We start from the raw sequence: 23,974 nt of genomic DNA on the forward strand, positions 1-23,974 counted from the left end.
AAGAAAGAGAATTTAAGGAGTTGATCCCATTTATATTGCACCAGAAACCATAAGATACCTAGGAATAAACCTACCCAAAGTGGCAAAGGATCTGTACTCAGAAAAGTATAGAACACTTATGAGAGAACTTGAGGAAGACACAAAGAAATGGAAAAACATTTCATGCTCAGGGATTGGAAGAACAAATATTGTTAAAATGTCTATGCTACCTAGAGCAATCTATACATTCAGTGGAATCGCTATCAAAATACCATCAGTTTTTTCACAGAGCTTGAACAAGTAATCCTAAAATTTGTATGGAACCAGAAAATACCCTAAATAGGCAAAGGAATGTTGAAAAAGATAACCAGAGCTGGTGGCAGCACAGTCCTGGACTTCAAGCTCTATTACAAAGGTGAAAACAACAAGACAGTATGGTACTGGCACAAAAAAGGACACATAGATCAGTGGAACAGAATAGGGAACCCAGAAATGGACTCTCAACTTTGTGGTCAATTAATCTTTGACAAAGCAGGAAAGAACATCCAATGGAAAAAAGATAGTCTCTTCAACAAATCGTGTTGGGAAAATTGGAAAACCACACACAGAAGAATGAAACCAGACCATTTTCCTTACAGCGTACGCGCAAAGAGACTCAAAATGGATGAACGACCTCAGTGTGAGATAGGAATCCATCAAAATCCTAGAGGAGAACACAAGCAGCAACCTCTGTGACCTCGGCCACAGCAACTTCTTGCTAGACACGTCTCCAAAGGCAAGGGAAACAAAGACAAAAATGAACTATTGGGACTTGATCAAGATTAAAACTTTTGCACAGCAAAGGAAGCAGTTGACAAAACCAAAGACAACCAACTGAATGGGAGGAGATACTTGCAAATGTCTTCCAGATAAAGGGCTAGTAGCCAAAATCTATAAAGAACTTATCAAACTTAACACCCAAAGAACAAGTAATCTGTTCAAGAAATGGGCAGCAGACACGAACAGACATTTCTGCAAAGACATCCAAATGGCCAACAGACACATGAAAAAGTGCTCCTAATCACTTGACATCAGGGAAATACAGATCAAAACCCACAGTGAGATACCACCTCACACCTGTCAGAATGGCTAAAATTAACAAGTCAGGAAATGATAGATGTTGGTGAGGATGCGGAGAAAGGGGAACCATTCTACACTGTTGGTGGGAATGCAAGCTGTGCAGCCACTCTGGAAAACAGTATGGCAGTTCCTCAAAAAGTTGAAAATAGAGCTACTCTCTGACCCAACAATAACAGTACTAGGTGTCTACCCCAAATGTAGTGATTTGAAGGGGCACCTGCACTCCAGCATTTTATAGCAGCAATGTCCACAATAGCCAAACTATGGGAAGAGCCCAGATGTGCATCGACAGATGAGTGGATAAAGAAGATGTGTGTGTGTGTGTGTGTGTGTGTGTGTGTGTGTGTGTGTGTGTGTATACACACATCTCGGAATACTACTCAGGCATCAAAAAAATGATATCTTGCCATTTGCAATGACATGGATGGAACTAGAGGGTATTATGCTAAGTGAAATAAGTCAGAGAAAGATAATTATCATATGATCTCATTCATATGTGGAATTTAAGAAACAAAACAGAGGACCATAGGAGAAGGGAGGGAAAAATAAAACAAGATGAAATCGGAGAGGGAGACAACCATAAGAGTTTTAATCATAGAAAACAAACTGGGGGTTTCTGGAGGCAGGTGGGGGGTAACTGGGTGATGGACATTAAGGAGGGCATGTGAGGTACTGACCAGTGGGTATTATATAAGACTGATGAATCACCAAATTCTACCTGTGAAACTAATAATACACTATATGTTAATTAATTGAATTTAAATTTTAAAAATGTAAACCAAATAAATAAAAATAAATGAATAAGCTTCAAGTTACAATTATGAACAAATACCATCATCTTACATTCAAACGAAGTCTGCCAGTACCTGTTTATTGGTTGTGATGTGAATTAATGGAATTCTTACACGTTGCTGATGGCAGCGTAAGTTGTAAGGACTTAGGAAAATAACACAGTATGATTTTCTAGAGCTCAGAAATCTGCTTGCCACTATGTAGAATTGTTTTTTTGTTTTTGTTTTTCCTCTTCCAAATAACCTTTGACAGGAGAATGGTTAAATATATTGTGGATTTAATATATGATGAGATACTACTTAACGGTGAAAATTACCTTCAGCTATTTCCAACAGCATGGATGAATCTTAACAAGAGTGTTGAACAGTAAGCAAATCACAGAAGAATACATATGACCTCACTTTGACGTAAATGTAAGAGGAAAAGCAAACTGAAAAATACACTGTTTAAGGACAAATATACGATATAGTGAAATACTGAAAACGAGCAAGGGAACGGTGTCCTTAAAAATATAGGCTTGTGATTACCTCAGAGAAGGAAGGTCAAGGGAAGAAACGATAAGGGAACACTAGGTACCTTAAGCATTATTGGTGATGTTCTAGTTATTTTGGGTGTGGAGCATCTGTTTAATTAACATGCCTCATATATTCTTGTATGAATCAAGTATTCTATTATAAACAAAATTGATTAAGGGTTCTCACTGAATAACAAATCTTTTTAGATACTCATTCTTATATAAGCAGTTTTTCAGAGTTTTGGTAGAATTGGATCAGGGTTGAATACAGCTGGCTTTGTGTTGTACACTTACAGATTTCTTTAGATAGTTTGATGTCACAGATTGATGTTACCATTGACTGGAAGCTTTTCTGTTTCTAGGATGAATCCGAATTTAGAGACAAACTCACTCCGATTACTGTTTTTATGGAGTATCGATTGGATTACAGAACAGCTGCTGATGCGACAGGCTTGCAACCCATTCTTAACCAGTTCACTCCCGCCAACATTAGCCGACAGGTACTGGACTATCTGTACTTATCACTAATTTTATACTTTAATTTTTTTAAAGTCTTAAAATTCATCTTTTTAAATATCATATGGGATTCCTCTTAAAATGTTGGGTTTCTAGTCAAAGAAGTTAGAGGAAGGAACCTGAATGTTCAGGTCAGAGATACTTGAAGCCACTCAGAACTTAGTTTTATGCAGAGAAAGACGGGGTCGTATTTCATATACATAAAACAGTAAAATAGTTCAAGGAAAACAAAGTGCCAGTGCGTTTACATAATATTTTAGTATTTTGCTAAACAAGTTTTATGTCTATGTTTTCTTTGATTTGCATTTTAACTGTAAAAAATAGTATATGTGTACACATATGCAACCTCTTACATCCATGTCATTTAATTCATGTATATTGTTGTTTCATTCCAGTTCAATTGACAGTTAAGATCTGTATCCTGTAATTTTATTCTGTGTAGCTGCGTATCCATATGAGTTGGAAGAGGAAGCCTTTCATTATTTTCCCCCTTTAAATCATTTTCTCTCTTCTTTTGGTCTGCTCCTGGGCTTGATTATTAACAAAGACAAACCGAGAATGACTTCCTCTTTTTCTTCTTTCTTCTTTTAAAAATTGTTGGATTCCTTCTTTCACGTTCTCCCCAACCTCTTCTGCTACTTCTCACTATATCTCTCTTTTGGATTTTCCGTATTGCTCTAGCCTCCAGATTTGAAGGGAGAAAATTCAGGTTTTTGCTTATCTCACACATCCTGGATTGGTTAACATCAGTGCTTCTAGTCCCTTTTCCTTATCTCCTTCCAAATGGCCATGCATATGCTGGACTCATTTTGTCCAGTTTCCGTTCCCTTTGGTCTGCCTCTCAGAATTGCTGCTGTGTACCCATAGCTCCTTATTCTTTTACACTCTGCAGCCGTATTCCCATGATGTTGGTAAAGTTTTGTTTGCAACCAGAAATTCCAAAAGGGAAATTTGTTTTGCTCAAGATCACACAACTTAGCTAGCAGCGGCAGGTTCATGCTGAATCCTCATTTCTTTTCTTCTTTTTTTAATCTTCATTTCTTAACTGTACTTTCTCTTCTATATAACACTTCATTCCAGAATCATAACAACTTAATTGGAGATAGAACTAAAAGGTTCCAGCTAATCGTATTATATCCTATGAATGTTTTTCTTGTTTTTCATTCTTGACTAGCTGCACTGATCTATTCATAAGTAAGCAGCCATGGGGCTCCTGGGTGGCTCAGTCGGTAGAGCATCTGACTCGATTTCGGCTCAGCTCATGATCTCACGGTCCTGGGATTGAGCTCTGTATTGGGCTCCATGCTCATTGGGGGCTCTGCTTGAGGATCTCTCCCTCTCCCTCTGCCCCTCCCCCCACTCGCTCACACGTGTGTGCACATGCCCCCTCTCTCTAAAATAAATAAATCTTAAAAAAGTAGCCGTGATACTTTTTACATTCAGGTATTCAAACAAGTTGAGTGTATATAAATATATTTGTGTTTATGTATATTCACATATATCCACATATACATTGATTTAGATGGATTCACACTGCATATATGTCTTATATTTGGTATTTTTTCATGTAGAAAAAGTAAAATGCTTTTTTCTAGGCCCATATTCTGCTTGACTGTGGTGAAGACAACGTCTGCAAACCCAAGTTGGAAGTTTCTGTAGATAGGTAAGTTTTGCTCCAAACAATAGTATAACAAGAAATTTAAGTGAAAGAACACACTTTTCTGTTCAAAGCAATAGTATATTTTAATGTGAACTAGTTATACTGGAGGATAATTCATGATTTTCTGTAGTAGTAAAACTATCAGTATTGAACTTTAAAAACATACGCACTGTTTTCACTACTTGCCTAGGTTGACAGATCTATTTCCATGCAGGATGAGTAGTGTTACAAAGTAACATTATATCCTCATAAAGATATATTTCATTGTAGATACCTTGTTAACTAAAGGAATCTGATTAGTATTTTATGATATATAAATTTTAAAGAATATTGTGAGAATGATGACAGTGATTAATTCAACTTTTAGGAAAAAAATCAGGGAATTAATAAGTACCTACAAAGAGATACAAAATTACTGCAGTCATAGATATGAGTGGTAGTGATATATTAGTGGCATTAATTCTTTTTTTTACTGAGAGAAGCATTGGACTTTCACCCAGTGTGCTATTTCCAGTTTCCTGTTGAGCTGTGAAATAGCCTTAAAATATCTTGAGACACTGTTGAACATGTCAGTGCTATGTATTTCTCTTGTTTCTTTGAACAACCATGCTCTCCCCATGCAGTTTTTTTTTCATTGTCTAGATTTGTATTAACTTGTAGTGATCAAAAGAAGATCTATATTGGGGACGACAATCCTCTGACATTGATTGTTAAGGCTCAGAATCAAGGAGAAGGTGCCTATGAAGCTGAGCTCATCGTTTCCATCCCTCCCCAGGCTGATTTCATCGGGGTTGTCCGCAATAGTGAAGTAAGCAAGCTGCCTCTTTAAAAATCGAAAAGCACTCACAGGTCTCATTAACATTAATGAGTTATTCCCCTATTTAGTGTAGTACAAGCTTAGCTATTCTACTTAAGGCTAAATTGCTAGGCAGTAGAGTGCCTATCTTACATAACTCCTTTCAAGCCTAATACTTTGCATAATGCATTGATAGGACATTTTTAGAATTGCTAGCTAAGTGCCTGAAACAAGGTCAGATAGATAAAGTGTCTTAGCCTGTCCATCAAATAATTTGTTAGGGGTAATAAGGTTATGCATCTAAATCCTCTATGGATCTTTCAGAAACACCTCTACATTTATATGTGCAATTGTACACAATTCTGGCTTCTCCCATACCCACCCCCCATTTGCTCAAGTGGACGGATATATTTTTAAAACAAGAAACTTAACTATCCAACTGCATGATATTGTCTAGGAATTTTATAGTGTATTTTTTTTTTGGTCATTAATTTATTTTCCTTTTGCTCTTTGTTTTTTTTTTTTTTTTTTTTTTTTGGTCTATCAAAGGCCTTAGCAAGACTTTCCTGTGCATTTAAGACAGAAAACCAAACCCGCCAGGTGGTGTGTGATCTTGGAAACCCAATGAAGGCTGGAACTCAAGTAAGATATTTTAACTAAATGGATTTTTTTCTTTTAAAGAAAAAATTTCTATGGTTTTTCCATAGAAATTTTTTGTGTAAATACTTCAGAATAGTGTCTTTAAGTTGGTTTTGATTTAGAATGTAATGATTAGCAGAGTTTGTTTGATTTTGACTAAGATAATAAAATAGTGGATTGTGCTGTTACACTGTATTCAATAAGCAGTGTTTACACTGCCTTCAGTTTGCTAAATGGATTGAGAACATGGGTTAAACTAAGGCCTAAAATTGTAACTCTGATATTTTTACCTAATGGTTTAATGAATCCTTAAAGCTATTCTGACAAATAATAAGACTGCCATTATTAAGTGTGATAGAATTATCTCATGAATTTGAGACTTTCTGTCATCATCCCAAATAGAATCAAAGAGCATCTTAGTTGGATCAGGCTCCCTTGAGGTGGAGAAGGGAGCCCAGGAGCTTGAGAAAATGCACTCAATGGGTTGCTTCTGAAATGCTCTAAAAAGTAAACATATATCTGGAGAATTCTTAGTATCAAGGAAAAATGGGAGTATATTTCATCTTAACGTTTTTTTCTTGTTTTTTTTCTATAAAATTTCGTTATAGCACAAAGACTTTGATAATTTGAAGATCTGTGATAATATGGGGTTACATAGTCCATATTTATGTTTCCTGTTAGATATTGTTTAAAGGTACAGACTTGCAACTAATAGTAAATAAGTCTTAGAGATCTAATGCATAGCGTAGTGAATATAAACAATATTGTATTACAATCATCAGCCTTGTTCGGGTGCCTGGGTGGCTCAGTCAGTTAAGTGTCTGACTCCTGGTTTCGGCTCAGGTCATGATCTCAGGGTCATGAGATCGAGCCCTGCGTTGGGCTCTGTACTCAATGTGGGGTCTGCCTGTCCCTTTCCCCCTACTCCTTCCCCCAGTGCTCGCTCTCTCTCAAATAAATAAGTAAATTAAAATCTTAAAAAAAAATCTTTAACCTTGCTAAGAGACCAGATCTTTATTCCAACCATAAAATGGAAATGATAATTATGTGACATGATAGAGATGCTAACCATAGCTACAATGGCAATCATTATTATAATTTATAAATGTAGCAAATCAACATGTTTTATGCCTTAAATTTACACAATGTTGTATGTCAAATATATTTCAATGAAAGTTCCATATTTCTTAAGGTATATTTCCATTAAAAGTCATTATTATTTCTAAATGCATGGTCTCTTCAGAAGGAGGACTTGAACAAAGTACCCTGAATTGAATTTTTCCACATGTATATAACAGTGTTTCATTAACAAGTGAATACATTTTTCTTTTTCTTTTTTTAAAATTTATTTATTTGACAGAGAGAGACGGCCAGCGAGAGAGGGAACACAAGCAGGGGGAGTGGGGAGGAAGAAGCAGGCTCCCAGCAGAGCAGGGAGCCTGATGCGGGGCTCGATCCCAGAATCCTGGGATCATGCCCTGAGCCGAAGGCAGACACTTAACGACTGAGCCACCCAGGCGCCCCTGAACATATTTTTCTATGTTCTTATTCCCTCCAGCCTTCTCACTCACAACTTATCCAGTGTGGAGAATTTCAAGTTATTTCAAGTGGCCCGCTCCAGGTTTATAAATTGAGAGGCAGTTTGATGAACTCCCCCAGAAGTTTCATTTTTGTGTATCATAAATGATCCCCAAGAAGCCTGCTTTCTCTTACCTTGTTAACTCAGTTATTTTCTTTAAGAACAATTTTCCCCTGCAGGAATTGGGATGATTGTTGTCAGTGGAGTTGGGATAGGCATAGAGAAGTTCTAGTTCTAGCCCTACCTCTCATGCCTTGTGTACCCAGGTTGTCTCCCTCTTTAAACCCATTCATTCTTCCTTCCTGCTCCATTAACACAAGTTCAGTTGTTAACTTCCTGTCACCGAGTCAGTGTGTACAATTGCTGTCCCTTCATTGAATCAACACATACTCACATTTGCGTTTTTTATGAAGTTAATATTAGGTATTATTATGAAGAGATAAAATTATGTTAATAATTCAGTAGGCTCCTGACAAATATATCTAAAATAATCTAATGTATCTAAAATAAAAGAGATCCAGTAGAAGATCAGATTAAATTATCTTTGTTAGAGTGTTTTCAGTTTTATTATAAGCTCAGAAAAACCCTATTTTAAAATAACTCTTTTTTATTTGGACATTGGAATTTAAATTTCATTGTTTTAATTAACATTACTATCCCTTCGTCCCACTTCAGCTCCTAGCTGGTCTTCGTTTCAGTGTGCATCAACAGTCAGAGATGGATACTTCTGTGAAATTCGATTTACAGATCCAAAGGTATGGAAACAACTTTTTTAAGTTTGTAATGACTATTGAGGAAATGTTATTTGTCATAAACATATTATGTAATATATTCTGAATGTTATGGAATAGAGTAGACTAAAATTTCAGTACTTGAGTATATCATTTATTATTATTATTTTTATTTTTTATTTTTATTTATTTATTTTTAAAGATTTTATTTATTTATTCGACAGAGATAGAGACAGCCAGCGAGAGAGGGAACACAAGCAGGGGGAGTGGGAGAGGAAGAAGCAGGCTCCTAGCGGAAGAGCCTGATGTGGGGCTCGATCCCATAACCCCGGGATCACGCCCTGAGCCGAAGGCAGACGCTTAACCGCTGTGCCACCCAGGCGCCCCTATTTTTTATTTTTTTAATTTTATTTTTAAATTTTCACTTACAGTGTTTTCCAGGTTGATTATACCATTTTTTAAAATAAAATAATATTCATTGTTTTGTATAAATATTAATGTAGTAAATACTAAAAATATGGAAAATCTAGAAACATATAGAAAGAAAATAATAATTACCCATACTCTTGTGAACATTTTGTTATATGTCATATTAGTTTCTTTTACAGAATAAGATTCTTTTTTTTTTTTTTTTTACCTGAACACATCTTTATATGCTTAACCATTTCCTTATTGGTTGACATTTAAGTTGCATCTAATTTTTTTTAAGATTTTATTTATTTTGAGAGAGAGAGAGAGAGCTGGCAAGCAGGGGGAGGGGCAAAGGAGGAGGGAGAGAATCTCAAGCAGGCTCAGCACTGAGGATGGAGCCCAACTCGGGGCTCGATCTCATGACCATAAGATCATGACCTGAGCTGAAATCAAGAGTTGGACATTTAAGCCACCCAGGCACCCCTGCCTCTAATTTTTTTTCAAACTACAGTGAACATCTTTGTAGAAAATGTGTTTTTCATTTTTTATTATACCATTTTTTAAAGCAATATTTCTATCATAAGAATAATTTATTGTTAGTTTTGAGCTTTTACAAAAGTAAAAGAAGTAAAATTTGGAATTAAATGGTAATGAAAATTATTTAATAAGTTTTTCCTTTCTTTGTTGCTTTTAATTTGTTCATTTTTAGTTTCACTGCATTTGCCTCTGTATGTCTCTGATGATGGTCATGTTCAGTTCAGACCTAAATATATTTTTTTCTTTTTCAGCTCCAACCTCTTCGACAAAGTAAGCCCAGTTGTGTCTCACAGAGTTGACCTCGCTGTCTTAGCTGCTGTTGAGATAAGAGGGTCAGTATGCTTACTGAGTGGAGTGTCTCATTCTTGTTTGTGAGTTTTAAACTGCTTTAAAATGCAGTTACTTTTAAAGCAACTACAAGGCTCAGTAGCTTCTTTTGGGAAGTATCCCTCCAAGTTTCATGGTAGTTTTACTAGAGCTATAGCTTCTCTAGAAATAAGGTCCTAGGTGTATTCCAAAGCCCCAAATATTTACTCGGTGACCTTCTGGAAATTAACCAGATGTGGCAACAGCAGGCACAAAACAATGTGTTGAACTTTTATGCAGATTCATTTACATGTTCACCTGTTACGTTAGATTCAATAAAGAGTAGTTTGTGTGCTGGTGTATGTTCATGTTCACATATACATATGGCTTTTTTTTTCTTTTAAATATATATATTTTTAATTCTGATTTGATTCATTTGGATACAGGGTACTTTTGAAAATGAACTGACCATATCATTTTGGTATTCATGGTAGGTTTTCTTTGGTCATTGTTTAGAGTCTCAAGTCCTGATCATATCTTTCTTCCAATTCCAAACTGGGAGCATAAGGAGAACCCTGAGACAGAAGAAGATGTTGGGCCAGTTGTTCAGCACATCTATGAGGTTTGCATTTGTTAGCTTTAACTGATACGTGATAGAGAGCCTTTAAAGAGGAGAACAGATAGGCTACTTATAAAAAACAAGTCTGTTTAATGATTATGTAGACTCTGCATTGTTTAAGGATGTATCAGAGATTTCTTTGAATTTTTTCCCTGTTCAGAAGTTCCTTTTTTGAAGACAAATAGCTTCAAGTGGTTAAAGAATGCACTTTATACAAATAGTTTGTCGAAGATGCAATTAGTTCTACTTGAGTAAAAGCAATAGGTCATTGTTGAGTATTTTCATATGGACATTTTGCAGTTCTAACTAAAAATGGAAAGAGCCTGCAGCAGATCATCAAAATTTTTTTTCTGTAGGAAGAAAATTTTCTATGCCATCTTTCATTTAAAAACTTTTTCGTATTTTCCTCTTGTTTATATTTTCATCCGGACACATACTGCCCTATAATAGAGACAAACGTTGAGTTTGATCTCCTTTGCCTGGTAATGATCATGTTGTAATGTCAGAGCAACTATGGAACCTCTGCTATTATTCAGATCCTTTGCTAGTGATTCCTAAAGTTGATGTAGATTTTTGGTCAAAGTATTTACATTTTCTTTTCCCCATTAGCTGAGAAACAATGGTCCAAGTTCATTCAGCAAGGCAATGCTAAATCTTCAGTGGCCTTACAAATATAACAATAACACTTTGTTATACATCCTTCAATATGATATTGATGGGCCAATGAACTGCACTTCAGATATGGAGATCAACCCTTTGAGAATTAAGGTAATGTGCTTAATAGCAACTTTTATTGTGATGATATTTAGTGCTTTTCTTTTTAAATCTATGAGAGAAATGCATGAAATAAAACATTTATTTATTTATTTTTAAAGATTTTATTTATTTATTTGAGAGAGAGATATCATGAGCAGGGAGAAGGGTAGAAGGAGAAGCAGACTCCCCGCTGATCAGGGATCCTGATGTGGGGCTCTGTCCCAGGACCCTGGGATCGTGACCTGAGCCGAAGGCAGACACTTAATCAACTGAGCCACCCAGGTGGCCAAAATAAAACAATTATTTTAATATAAACCCACTGTACAAAAATATTTTACTTCATAACCAGTACACTAAGGATTAAATTGTTTATTTGTATAACAAGGATTAATTCCTTACTCCAAGAAGTCCTAATGAATCATATATTTATGGAGAGACCCAGTTTGGCTTTGGTTCCATTGCATTGTGGTTTATCCACATAATACTGTGTCAGTGGTGTTTTGTTGTTGAAATTTTTTTTTTTAAGATTTTATTTATTTATTTGACAGAGATAGAGACAGCCAGCGAGAGAGGGAACACAAGCAGGGGGAGTGGGAGAGGAAGAAGCAGGCTCATAGTGGAGGAGCCTGATGTGGGGCTCAATCCCGTAACACCGGGATCACGTCCTGAGCCGAAGGCAGACGCTTAACCGCTGTGCCACCCAGGCGCCCTTGTTGTTGAAATTTTTGTCTTTGGAAAAAGATCTAACATTTTACTTAACCTGGCTCTATTGACTTCCATGACTTAGAAAAATGTCATTTTGTGGAATTCTGTACTTTTGGAGACAGCCCTCTCCATCCTAGCACACATATTTGGATAAGAAGCTGTTGCCCAATTTGGACCAAGGAGAGTTAAGAAAACAGAACAAAAGTTTCTTTTGAGATGATATATACTCATGATTGACACTCATCACAGATGTGCACCGTGAAATTTCAGGCTGTTTCCCTGTTAATCAGCCTCCCCCCTAGCTGTGCAAGGGAGAGGAAAATCATGGCTAGACAGAGGTAACTTTACACATATCAAAGACTCTAATCTTTATTCTCTGTGCTTACTTTCCACCACTATTAAGTGGTGAAGTTGTCCTAACGCATTTTCAGTCACCGTGTTTTAATCACATGTAGCAGTTTATGCCAAAATGTCAATGCAAAATGTTTTCCACTATTATACACAACCAGTTTCTCTGTAACCCTAGATCTCAAATTCACAAACCGAAAAGAATGACACAGTTCCTGGGCAAGGTGACCGGAACCATCTCATCACCAAGCGGGATCTCACCCTCAGTGAAGGAGATATTCACACTTTGGTAAGCGCCACTTCAACAACAAGCACTTTAAACATTTAAAAATATGTGATTATAAAACTGATGCCAAAGAACATTTCAAAAATAACAACAGCTGTGCTTGGAAGAACTACATATATTTTTATACTATTCACTCCTCTTACTTGCCTTGTTGCTAGTCAAATTAACGCTAGATTTGCTTCAAACGATCTATCTTTGTGGATTGCTAATAATAGTATTTTATGTTCCAGTTTATTTTCCGGCTGTACTCTAACTGACCTCTTTCTTGACCTCATCCTAATCTTGGAGGCTTTAGTGCAATATTGCAAGAAAAACCCAGGGGGCCTAAACAAAAATATATTACAAGAATAGTTAGCATTATGAACAACTTTTGTTGAGTCAGACTGTGTAATGACTATAACGTTATAAAGCGGCTTATCATTTAAGTTTTTGAAATTTAACAGATCTGTAAACCATCAGCTAGCGGGGAAGCCGGTATAGTGTTTATATTCATTAGCGAGCACCAGTTACATTCACATCACCAAATTCCATAGGTCTTCTTAGTTTTCATCCACCTCAACTCTTCAGTGACTTTTGGCACAATTAATCACTTCTTTCTTTGTGAAACACTCCTCGTTCACTTCTAAGACACTACTCTCTTGGTTCTTCACCTGTCACAACTAGCTACTTCTTAATCTTCATTTCCAGACCTTTAATTCTATAGAGTATTCCAGGGCTCACATCTCAGATTTCTTACGTGCTCCACATACATTCATTCATTAGAACTGTGCCGTCCAGTATTATTAACACCAGACACATTTCAAGTAGCCACACGTGGCTACTACTTTGGGAAGCAGAGATATCTCCATACTGATGATTTCTATCATTGTAGGAAGCTCTAATCAGACAATGCTATACTAGAGGACGTGATTCACTCTCATGGTTATAAATACTATCTCTGTGAGGGTGACTTCGATTTATATTCCTAACCTGATGCTATGCATTAAACTCCAGACTCCATTATCCAACTGCCTACTTGAACTCCTCTTAAATATTTAATAGTAATCTTAAACTTAATTCCAAGAATGTACCCCTGAGTTTTCCCAATTCTGTTCGTTCGTTCATTCTTTCTTTCTTTCCTTTTTTTTTTTTAAGATTTTATTTATTTGACAGAGAGAGACAGCGAGAGAGGGAACACAAGTAAGGGGAGTATGAGAGGGAGAAGCAGGCTTCCCGCTGAGCAGGGAGCCTGATGCAGGGCTCTATCCCAGGACCCTGGGTCATGACCTGAGCCAAAGGCAGATGCTTAATGGTTGAGCCACCCAGGCACCCCGCAACTCTGTTCTTTCTGCAATGTTCTGCATTTTAGTAATTCTCTGTCTACTTGGGAATTGTGCTTGACTCCTTTTTCTCTCAAACCTCACGTCCTATATATTAGCAAATTCTATCAATATCTACTTTCAAATTACCCTGCATCTGGCCCCTTCTCAGCAGCTATACCACTGCTACCACCTCACCCAGGCCACCTTCCTCTCTCACTTGGATTATTGCCAGACTTCTAGTTGGAATCCATATTTGTCTTTTTCTCCACTACAGTTTATTTGCCAAACAGGAGCCATAGTGATCCTTTTGAATGGAGAACAGGTCATGTTGCTCCAGTGCCTTCCCATCTAAGTCAGAGAGGAAGCCAGGGCATGCAAAGCCTTGAAGCCCAACAAGATCAAGGCCCTTACAACTTGCTGGCTACATTTCCTCTCCTTACTCTGCTCCTTGTATTTTGGCCACTTTACTTTTCATTGAACAGACATATGTTTCTATATCCAGGCTTTGAAAATTATTCTCCCATCTACCCGGAATGCTCTTTATCCAGATAACCCTGTGGCTTATTTTCCCGTCTCCTTCCAGTGTTCTTAAATGGCAGATTATGACAGGACTTCCCTGACAAACCCATGTGAAATAGAAATTACTTTTAACCCGCACCCCACTTTTTGATCCTGTACTCTCTCCTCCTATAGAACTACATTAAAAAAAAAATTTGAGATAAACCTTACATTATGTAAAATTCACCATTTTAACCATTTTAAAGTATACAATTGAATGAGTTTTAGTGTATTCACAACATTGTGCAATCACCACCATTATCTAATTCCAAAACATTTTCATCGCTTCAAGGAGAAATACTGTATGCATTACACAGTGATTACCCATTCTTGCCTGCTACCTCTCCCGGGCAACCACTGATCTGCTTTCTATCTCTAAGGATTTGTCTATTCTGGACATTGCATATAAATGAAATCATACAATATGTGGCCTTTTGTGTTTGGCTTCTTTGACTCAGCATAGTATTTTTAAGATTCACCATGTTATAGCATGTAGTAGTACTTCAGTCATTTTTTATGGGTGAATAATATTCCATTCTATGGATATATGACATTTTGTTTGTCCATTCATTGGTTGACGAACATTTAGATTGTTTCTACTTTTTCTTTATTTTGATATACCATTACATATCTTCTTAGTGCCATTATGAGCATTCATGTACATGTTTTTATGTGGACATGTTTTCAGTTCTCTTAGGACTAAACCTAGGAGTGCAATTGGTAGGTCATATGGGAACTTTTTTTAACTTTTGAGAAACTACCGAACTTTTCCAAAGTGGTTGCACCATTTTACATTCTCAACCAGCAATGTATGAGTATTTCAATTTTTTCACATTTGCCATCACTTGCTATTGCTTTAAAAAAAAAGAGTCTTTTTATTTTGTTTTATGGTCATCCTTGTCGGTGTGGAGTGGTATCTCATTGTGGTTTTATTTGTGTTTCCCTGATGACTAACGATGTGGAGCATCTTTTGAGTTGCATATCTTCTTTTGAGAAATGTCTCTTCAAATCCTCTGCCCGTTTTTGTTTGTTTGTTTAAATTTTATTTATTTATTTTAGACAGAGAGCAGGGGGGAGGAGCAGAGGGAGAGGGAAAAGGAGGGGGAAAGAATTCCAAGCCCTCTCCACTGAGCATGGAGCCCAACACAGGGTTTGATGCCGTGACCCCAAGATCATGACCTGAGCTGAAACCAAGAGTCAGTTACTCAACCAACTGAGCCACCCAGGCTCTCCATTTTGCCCATTTTTAAATTCGGTTGTTTGCCTTTGTTGTTAAGTCGTAAAGAGTTCTTTATATATTCTGGATACTTCCCTTTTCAGAGCTATTATTGCACATATTTTCTCTCATTCTGTAAGTTGTCTTTTCACTTTCTTGATAATATCTCTTTGATGCAAAAAGTTTTCAAATTTGAAGAAGTTCAGATTTGTCAAGTCTCTTTTCTTCTTTTGTTGCTTCTACTTTTGCTGTCACAGTTAAGAAACCATTGCCTAACCTGAGATCCTGAAAATTTACACCTAAGGTTTTTAGTTTTCTAAATTGTATACTTTTGACTCTTACATTGATCTATACATGTATCTTTATGCCAGTACCAAATTGTTTTGATTATTATAGCTCTGCAGTAAATTTTGAAATTGGGAAGTGTAAGTCCTCCAACATTTTCTTCCTTTTCAGGATTGTTTTAGCTATTTGGGGTTCTTTGCAATTCTGTCTGAATTTTAGGATCAGCTTGATCATTTTTACAGAAAAGGTAGTTGAAATTTTGGTAGCAGTTTTATTGGATCTGTAACAATTTAGGAATGTTGTCATCTTAATAATTTTAAGTCTTTCAGTTCTTGAACATGAGATATCTTTCCATTTATTTAGGTCTTCTTTCATTTCTTTCAAAAATATTTTGTACTTGTAAGTGTATGCAAGTCTTACACTTTCTTGGTTAAATTACTTCTATGTATTTCAGTCTTTTGGGATGCTCTTTGAAATAGAATTGTTTACTTAATTTCATCTTCAGAATTTTCATTACTGTTATATAGAAATACAAGTTATTTATATATCATCAATCTTGTGTTCTGTGTCTTTTCTGTACTTGTTTATTAGTTCCAGTAGTTTTATTGTGGATTCTTTACTGTTTTTTGTATGTAGGATCCTGTCATCTGTGAATAGAGATAGCTTTACTTCTTCTTTTCCAATTTGGGTACCTTTTATTTAGTTTTTTTTCTTGCTTAATTGTACTGGTAGGGCCTTCTGAACAATTTGAATAAAAGTGTCACGAGTGGGCACTGTTGTCTTGTTTCTGATCTTAGGAGGAAAGTATTTGTTCCTTCACCATTAAGTATGATATTAGTTACCGGCTGTCACAGATGCCCTTCCTCAGGTCAAGGAAATTTGGTTATTCCTCATCGTCAACTGGAAGTACCACTTACTAGATAGCATTGTTGTGACTATGCATGTGACAGGTCTAATGCAGTTTGACCAGAACATTACGAGGAGGTCATTATTTCCTATCTTTGACTGCCTGCCTTCCATTTACTGATAAAAACAGTGAATGTAGCAAAGACCATCAGCATGCCACTTGATTTTTACAGATCTGACATGGAGTAGCTGTTTAAGATTGATTCTGTTTCTTTTTCTTTTCTCTAGGCATATTATGATCTGATTTTTATGTCCTACCATAATCATCATGCTCTGGGTTTACTTAAAGAATATTAACTTCTAGAAAAATGTTGACTTCTAGAATCCTAGAATATTCTAGAAGAATTGATTTCTGGCCATAAAAATGTATCTTTTAATATTTAGATCTTATCCTTATATAACAAATCACATTAAAACCAACCCCTTTATGCAACTAATGAATCATTGAACACTACATCAAAAACTAATGATGTACTATATGTTGGCTAACTGAACATAATAAAAAAAAAAAAAAGAAAGAAAACCAAACCTTTATTTTTATTTATTTATTTTTTTAAGTAGGCTCCATGCCCAGTATGGAGCCCAATACAGGGATTGTCCTCACAACCCTGAGATCAAGACCTGAGCTGAGATTGAGTCCAGTGCCTAACCAAGTAATCCACTCAGGCGCCCCAAAACCAACCCCTTTTAACAAAAAGCATTCATAGACTCCACTATTAGCCTATCATTTTAAACATTATTCTTATAAGGGCAAAAGAGTCTGGATCATCTCTTTAGCTTTCACATAAAACAGCTAAAATGTCTACTTTTCATATGTTGAAGAGATGATAGAAAGACCTTTTCTTGTAAGTAAAGAATTTGTTTTCCAGGGTTGTGGAATTGCTGAGTGCTTGAAGATTGTCTGCCAAGTTGGACGACTAGACAGAGGAAAGAGTGCCATCCTGTATGTAAAGTCCCTGTTGTGGACTGAGACCTTTATGAATGTAAGTAGACCGATAACAGTATTTGCCAGTCTATCCATTTTCTCCAAGACATGAAAAAGACCTCACATCTAGGAGATCATTTCGCTGTTATTTCCATACAGAAAGAAAACCAGAATCATTCGTACTCTCTGAAGTCATCTGCTTCTTTTAATGTCATTGAATTTCCTTATAAGAATCTTCCAATTGAGGATATCTTCAACTCCACATTAGTAAGTCATTGATTTGGGGAAATGGAATAAATCCATTCAGTTCAATGCCATAGATATTTTTTTATTTTATTTTAAATAATGACACCTTAACTATTTTGATAATTTAAAAGTTATTTGATAGGCCTATATCCTAGTTTAATATTATTTTACTCCCTCATCCCAGAATTATTAAAGGTGGGCGTTTTACTTTAGCATCCCTATGTAAGAGATTTCATGGGAGGGAATTTGGGGAGTTTTTCCCCACAAAGTTAGAAAGTTGGAAATTAACTATAATAGATGAAGGCTAAAGATTTTAAAGATCTATAATTTGAGGATTAAAAATGGGACTAATACATCAAAGCTGGATTTGATTATTTAAAAATCACTTCAGAGGTACCTTGAAGTTAACGTGCTGTTGGGAATTTTATGTGCATACATGCACGCGATCAATACCAAATATATAGTCACAGATTATCATATACAAGAAAGGAAAATGTGAATACCATTAAAACAAAATGTATAGGCATTCAGACATTTGTTGAGTGATTCAGTGAACTATTTTTAAAACTCAAAACCTTTTTCCCCCCAACAGGTCACCACTAATGTCACCTGGGGCATTCAGCCCGCTCCCATGCCTGTGCCCGTGTGGGTGATCATTTTGGCAGTGCTAGCAGGATTGCTGTTACTGGCCGTTTTGGTATTTGTAATGTACAGGGTAAGTAATGGATTTAGGAAGAGCAGGAGGGAGGAGAAGCCGAAGGAAAGGGTAAGGGAGGAAGGGAAAGAAGGAAGAATAGAAAAGAAGGGGAGGAAGAAAGGGAACTTTATGATGCATGACGAGCACCGTATATTTGAAGGGAGAAAAGTTGTATGAAGTGCCCCTCACATTTTCTCGGTGATAATGCATCACTTAGTACTTTTAATTTTCTTCCCTGATGTGGCGGTAATGTTAGTTTGTCTTCAACTAACAGATGGGCTTTTTTAAACGTGTCCGGCCACCTCAAGAAGAACAAGAAAGGGAACAGCTTCAACCTCATGAAAATGGTGAAGGAAACTCAGAAACTTAACTGTGATTTTTAAGTTATGCTACGTCCTAACCCATTAGAATTACCAACTTCCTTATAGGTTTCAGTTTCTTTCTCGAGGAATAAAATTCCAAGACTGTACTGCTGATGGTGCCCGTTGGTATTAACCACAAAACGAGAGCAATATTTGTCAGCCTTTTTGTAATAATTAAGTTTGGACGTACGTGTGATACACACCCACTGACTTGTGTTTTTATTATTTAAATAACAAAATTTCAAGTGATAGTTCTCCAATGTACATAAGACAGGTAGTGCCTGAGTTACCACTTTATATAAACTAGTACCTCCTACAATTACTGTTTCTGATTTTGTATGTTGATTTTGTTTGTTGTTGCTTTTGTTGTTTTAAAGCAATCCGTATTTGGACCTTAAGATCCACCTCTTTTGTACAGGAACTTATTGTTAGTATACATTACACTACAGTTGAGTTTTTAAGCTACTAACTTTATAACTGCATGAACTTGGATTTTAATATTACCTGTGTGGTAGAACTTTAAAAAAAAAAAAAAAAGCATGATCCATCCAAATTCTTTCCTGTAAGAGCAAAGATACAGTATTTTTAATATGAAAATTGGGTTCATGCTATTACATTTTTATTTCTGTTTAATCCAGTCTGTTTCCTTACATTTCAATTTGTATGTTTAGGTTCTATTTCAAATCCTTTAAGCCAACCTATACTAAAAACTCTATGATCAAAAATGCCTCTTTTGTGTAATAGTTTAATTTCCACTAATCATCATCATGCTTAAAGCCATATGCAGCTGGAAATCATTTCCAAAGTACTTGTATTCCGTTGTGTTAGTCTGGCTATTTACAATATACACACAAAAAAAGCATTTAAATTAAAAGACTGTAGTTCTTTGATAGAGTTGCTTATTAGTGGTATGCTCTTAGAGCAAGAATTTTTAGTTGGGATTAATTTATTTTTTTTCCTATATATGTATTCTTTATATTTCCAAAACTTTACTGAGAATGGGCTAAGATCAATGAGGAGTCTTTACAAATTACAGGAACCTGCATCCAAACTTCCAACCCCATGAAAAATGCTTGGAATTGAAATTCTTAAAGTAGCTTGCTGGTTTCCTTCTAGCAATAGCATGATGCTACTCATGTGGGTATTACCTTAGTTTAAGCAAGGTATCATGTGTAAAACCAGTCTCAGCTATCAAAATAACATATAAAAGTTACTTTTATAAACAATTCAGGTTATTGGGAGCCTTTTAAAACTTTTGTAGTTTTATTAAAATAAATTACTTTTTTAGGATTTTTATATAAAAATTGCACAGGTGGCACGTTGTAGTTTTATATGCCTGTCGAGTGATGATTCTTCTAGAGGAATATGTGATTTATTCACAGTTCCTCGAGGTCTGGGAATGACTTAATTATACCTATTTTTGTGCAATTACATCATGTTATGCTTTAGAAATTGAGAGTTTAATAGGTTTTTAACAGCTGTCCTCATTAGGCAATGATAAATATTTCCCTTAAATAATTGAATATTTTTCTATGTTTTAAAAAGAATTGAAATTATCTTGGCGTATCTTGTGTTCTAATTCCTTATACAAGTGGCCAAGCTAGAGTGTGTTCATAAAACGGAGGGATGTGAGTTATATATGTTAGAACATGACAAGACCCTGTATTTAGCTTTAATGAATCTCAAAATTCATAGGTTTGTAGTATAGATTTTATTAATAGCTTAAAAGATCTTAGTCATATGCAATAAAAGTATTTTTATTACCAGTTAAGTCTAAAGTTTTTTTAAGAAAAAATATTTTTATCCTAGGGTCTGCCACGAAACAGTCACTAAGTTGACAACTTTCACTACCTGTTTTCCCACCTAATAGTAGTCATCCCTGAAAGTATATGTTGGATAGAAATTCACTCTTTAAAAAAAAAATACTACTGTTTGCTTTTGCATGGTCTGTTCCTTTTATGGCCTCAATCTCAAGGTATAATCTTGTAAGGGAGACTGAAGGATGTTGTTGTTGGATGCATGATCTTTTAAGTTCCCTTTTATGAAATGTAGTTTTAAGCAATAGTATTTTCTTTTAAAAAAATGAATATGTGTATCTCTACAAAAATACAGTAGAAGAATGATTTGGAAGCTTACGCTTTGAGAAAATGTTTGGGAAAATGTTGGGATTCTTTTTACCCTAAAGCAGCATGTGAATGTATTTGGTTAAAATGTCAAATAATAGTTCGATGAAAACTGTTTTAATTTCCAAGCATTTTAAATACTAGTGTGTCTATGATTTGTTGAGAATTAAAATCCATTTTGAGTGTAAAATTTTAATAATCTGATCAGTTTGAAAAAACATGAGTGAGATAGAGAGTATTTAAAGCATTTAATATTCGTAAGAAGTATTGATACTGTTGTCGATTTCTTATGTAGGCTTTTATTTCAGAATTGATATTTTGAGAAACATTTGTGTGAGGAATATTCTTTCTTTTTTTCTCCTTTACCTTTCTCTTGTGATGAATTATTATTATAATTGTGATATAGGTCTTCATAATTCTGAAGTGTAGAACAATTAAAACTTTAGTGCCACAATTTTACCTGTGTTATGAAACTACTACTTCATAATAAATTCTCATCAATACTTCATATAATGAGAAAATTAAAGTATTAATAAAAGAGACTGTACTTATACTGACTTCCTTAAGAGGGCTATGGAAGACTTTAGATAGCTAATGATGACCCCAAGAGATATTTAAGTGGCAAAAGTACATTATATAATAGGTCAGCTGCTTCTTATAAGGCAAACAATCTGTAAGTTGATAGACACTTCTTTGTTGCAGAGCATAGTGCCAGGCTTGGAGAAGAATAAGTCATTTTTGAAATACATGTGTATGACCATTGCCTATCTCAATGTCACTTTGTATGTACTCTTGGGTAGTTTGTGTATGTGGTAGTTTGGTAAATAAAAAAAAATGTAAAATTCAGAAATTGAATATAGGATCAAAAATGGCAAAATAACTTAATACTCCGTGTTTTGGAGACTAGCCCTTTTAACTTGTTGGTAGGCTAGTTTGAACAATGAACCCCATACACATATGCTTGTATTTCATTGTAATTTCTGATATATAATGAACTTCTTGGGAGAGGTACCAAATCCTTGATTTTTGTTGTCATTGTTCTCAAGTGCAATATAACAATGTAACCAAACCTAGGTAATTTTCAGAGTCATTGTTAATTTAGTAAACCTAATCTAAACAGAGATTTAAATTTATTAGAATTTTGGTTAGTAAGAAGGAGGGATTCTTCTATGGATATACAAATGAAGTTATTTACCCCTAAAAGGTACATTCTACATTTTATTTTAGGCTGGACATGACTTATTCCCTTCTAGGTTTGAAACACTTCAAAATATCTTAAACTAACTTGGAAGCTATATATATCAAATTAATTTGCTATCTAATAACATAGTAATTTTCTTTGTTTGCTTCTCTTATGATCACCCACATTGGGTGAGACATAAAACGTGTGTTTTCTAAAATTTGTCATTTGCTGACTTGAGTTAGTGAAAACTGGTACAGTGTTCTGCTTAGTTTCCAATGTGTAACTTGTGTCTGTTCAATAAACTTGAGCATATGGTGCCACTTTTGTGTATGGACTTTATATTTTTCTCTGTGACATTTTGTTTTTTAATCACATGAGCCAGCAATAATGTACTAAAAGGTTGACCTCAAAGAGGTGCCTCTCTGAAAATCTGAATTCCTCAAGAGTGTTAGTTATTTGAAAAAAAGTAACACAAAAAGAGCCAAAGGAACCTAATGTTAAAATACACCAATTACAAATCACAGAATCATAGACATTTTAAAGTTTAAAAAGGGTTTCCAGTTCCAATAATGGCAGGGCAGCTTTTATCAGATGACAATGGTAAGTGATGAACAAAATAAGAAGGGGAAAAAAAAAACTTTTTTGAAAACACTGAAGTTAGCAAAAGCAGGCAGAAACTGGAGGGGATTTGACTCTTATTAAAGAGGGGAACCACCTTTTTCCTGGAAGTTACTTCCTGTTGCCTAGAATGCAAGCAGAAAAGGGCCCTCATTTCCTGGAATGATGGGACTGTCATCATGACTAAAAATTGAGGAAAGAAAGGAGCCACATTGTGGAAGGAAGGAATGTTTTCCCCTCAAATCCTTTTCTGACCCTGACCATGACTCTAGTCTGGTGAGACTCCAAGGGGCTGAAAAGGAAAACAGCAGATGGACGGTTGGAAGAGATGAACAGATATTTCAGCCACTATCTACTGTAGGAGAAATGAGATTGGAGTTTGAGTGTTACCCAGTGACAGGTGCTCGGAAACACCCAGTCTTTCCATCGAAACCTTGGAGGATCTATGCCTCAGAAATAAATACTATATACCAAGATTGATTGCTTAGCCCTCGGATGAAGAGCAAAGTATTGGCCCACCCTAACAAAGCATAAAACCAAGCGTCCACAAATCAAAGGTGATCCATTTGTAATTCATTTTCTCCTTTAGGCAGTTACTTTGAGAGGAATACGACACCACCTATAAAAACTGCAATGTTCCATCCACAGTGTCATGCATGTGTGTCTGTGTGTGTGAATGGGAAGAAAAGAAAATGTTACCCATAGTTTGAAGGGGGAAAAAAGAGTCAATCGAAAGAGACCCACAAAAAATTTAGCAGGTGTGACTTTAAGTAACAATGATAAATATGTTAAAAACTCTAGAAAAACATGAAAATTACGGGCATTTCAGAAGAGATTGGAAATTAATAAAGGACTCGAATGGAAATTCTAGAACTAAAAAATGATGTATCTGAAATCAGAAACTCATTGGAGGGGGATTAAAAGTAGACAGAAGGAAGAATCCGTGTATTTAGAGAGCAACAATTCATCTAAACTGAAGCACCACACGGGAGCGGGGCAGGGAGTGGGGCAGGGTGGCGGTGGTGGTGTGGATTACAGAACAAAACAGCCTCAGGGACTGGCTCTATCTAGGTGTAAAAGAAAAGGAGTCAGAGAGGAGAGTGAAAATGGGAGAGACAAACTAACTTAAAAACAAAAAGTTGCCAAATTTGGTAAAATGTAACAACTGTACAGTTGTGGAAGTTCAGTGAATCCTAAACAGGACAGTCACAGAAGAACATCTACGTGCATCATGGTCCAACAGCTAAAAACCACAAGTTAG

The 23,974-nt window shown here is 35.7% G+C and overlaps 1 protein-coding gene across 4 annotated transcripts in view; it reads left to right on the forward strand.

Annotated features, from left to right (window-relative positions):
• Positions 1 to 22,415, forward strand: part of ITGAV (integrin subunit alpha V) — a 99,775-nt gene extending 77,360 nt beyond the window's left edge. For 2 of the 4 annotated variants that reach the window (XM_045806273.2, XM_045806274.2), the window contains exons 18-30: positions 2,767 to 2,904; positions 4,516 to 4,583; positions 5,223 to 5,388; positions 5,926 to 6,018; positions 8,270 to 8,349; positions 9,525 to 9,605; positions 10,096 to 10,201; positions 10,808 to 10,966; positions 12,186 to 12,296; positions 17,429 to 17,542; positions 17,644 to 17,751; positions 18,323 to 18,445; positions 18,702 to 22,415. In XM_045806273.2, coding sequence (XP_045662229.1) covers positions 2,767 to 2,904; positions 4,516 to 4,583; positions 5,223 to 5,388; positions 5,926 to 6,018; positions 8,270 to 8,349; positions 9,525 to 9,605; positions 10,096 to 10,201; positions 10,808 to 10,966; positions 12,186 to 12,296; positions 17,429 to 17,542; positions 17,644 to 17,751; positions 18,323 to 18,445; positions 18,702 to 18,797 — 1,443 coding nt within the window. In that variant the 3' untranslated portion in view covers positions 18,798 to 22,415. The remainder of the gene's footprint in view (positions 1 to 2,766; positions 2,905 to 4,515; positions 4,584 to 5,222; positions 5,389 to 5,925; positions 6,019 to 8,269; positions 8,350 to 9,524; positions 9,606 to 10,095; positions 10,202 to 10,807; positions 10,967 to 12,185; positions 12,297 to 17,428; positions 17,543 to 17,643; positions 17,752 to 18,322; positions 18,446 to 18,701) is intronic. The other 2 variants (XM_045806275.2, XM_045806276.2) reach the window with 1 other exon arrangement.
• Positions 22,416 to 23,974: the final 1,559 nt, after the last annotated feature.

This window comes from Ursus americanus, chromosome 1, assembly GCF_024610735.1.
Source record: "Ursus americanus isolate L20-20 chromosome 1, mUrsAme1.1.p, whole genome shotgun sequence".
Taxonomy (NCBI): Eukaryota; Metazoa; Chordata; class Mammalia; order Carnivora; family Ursidae; genus Ursus; species Ursus americanus.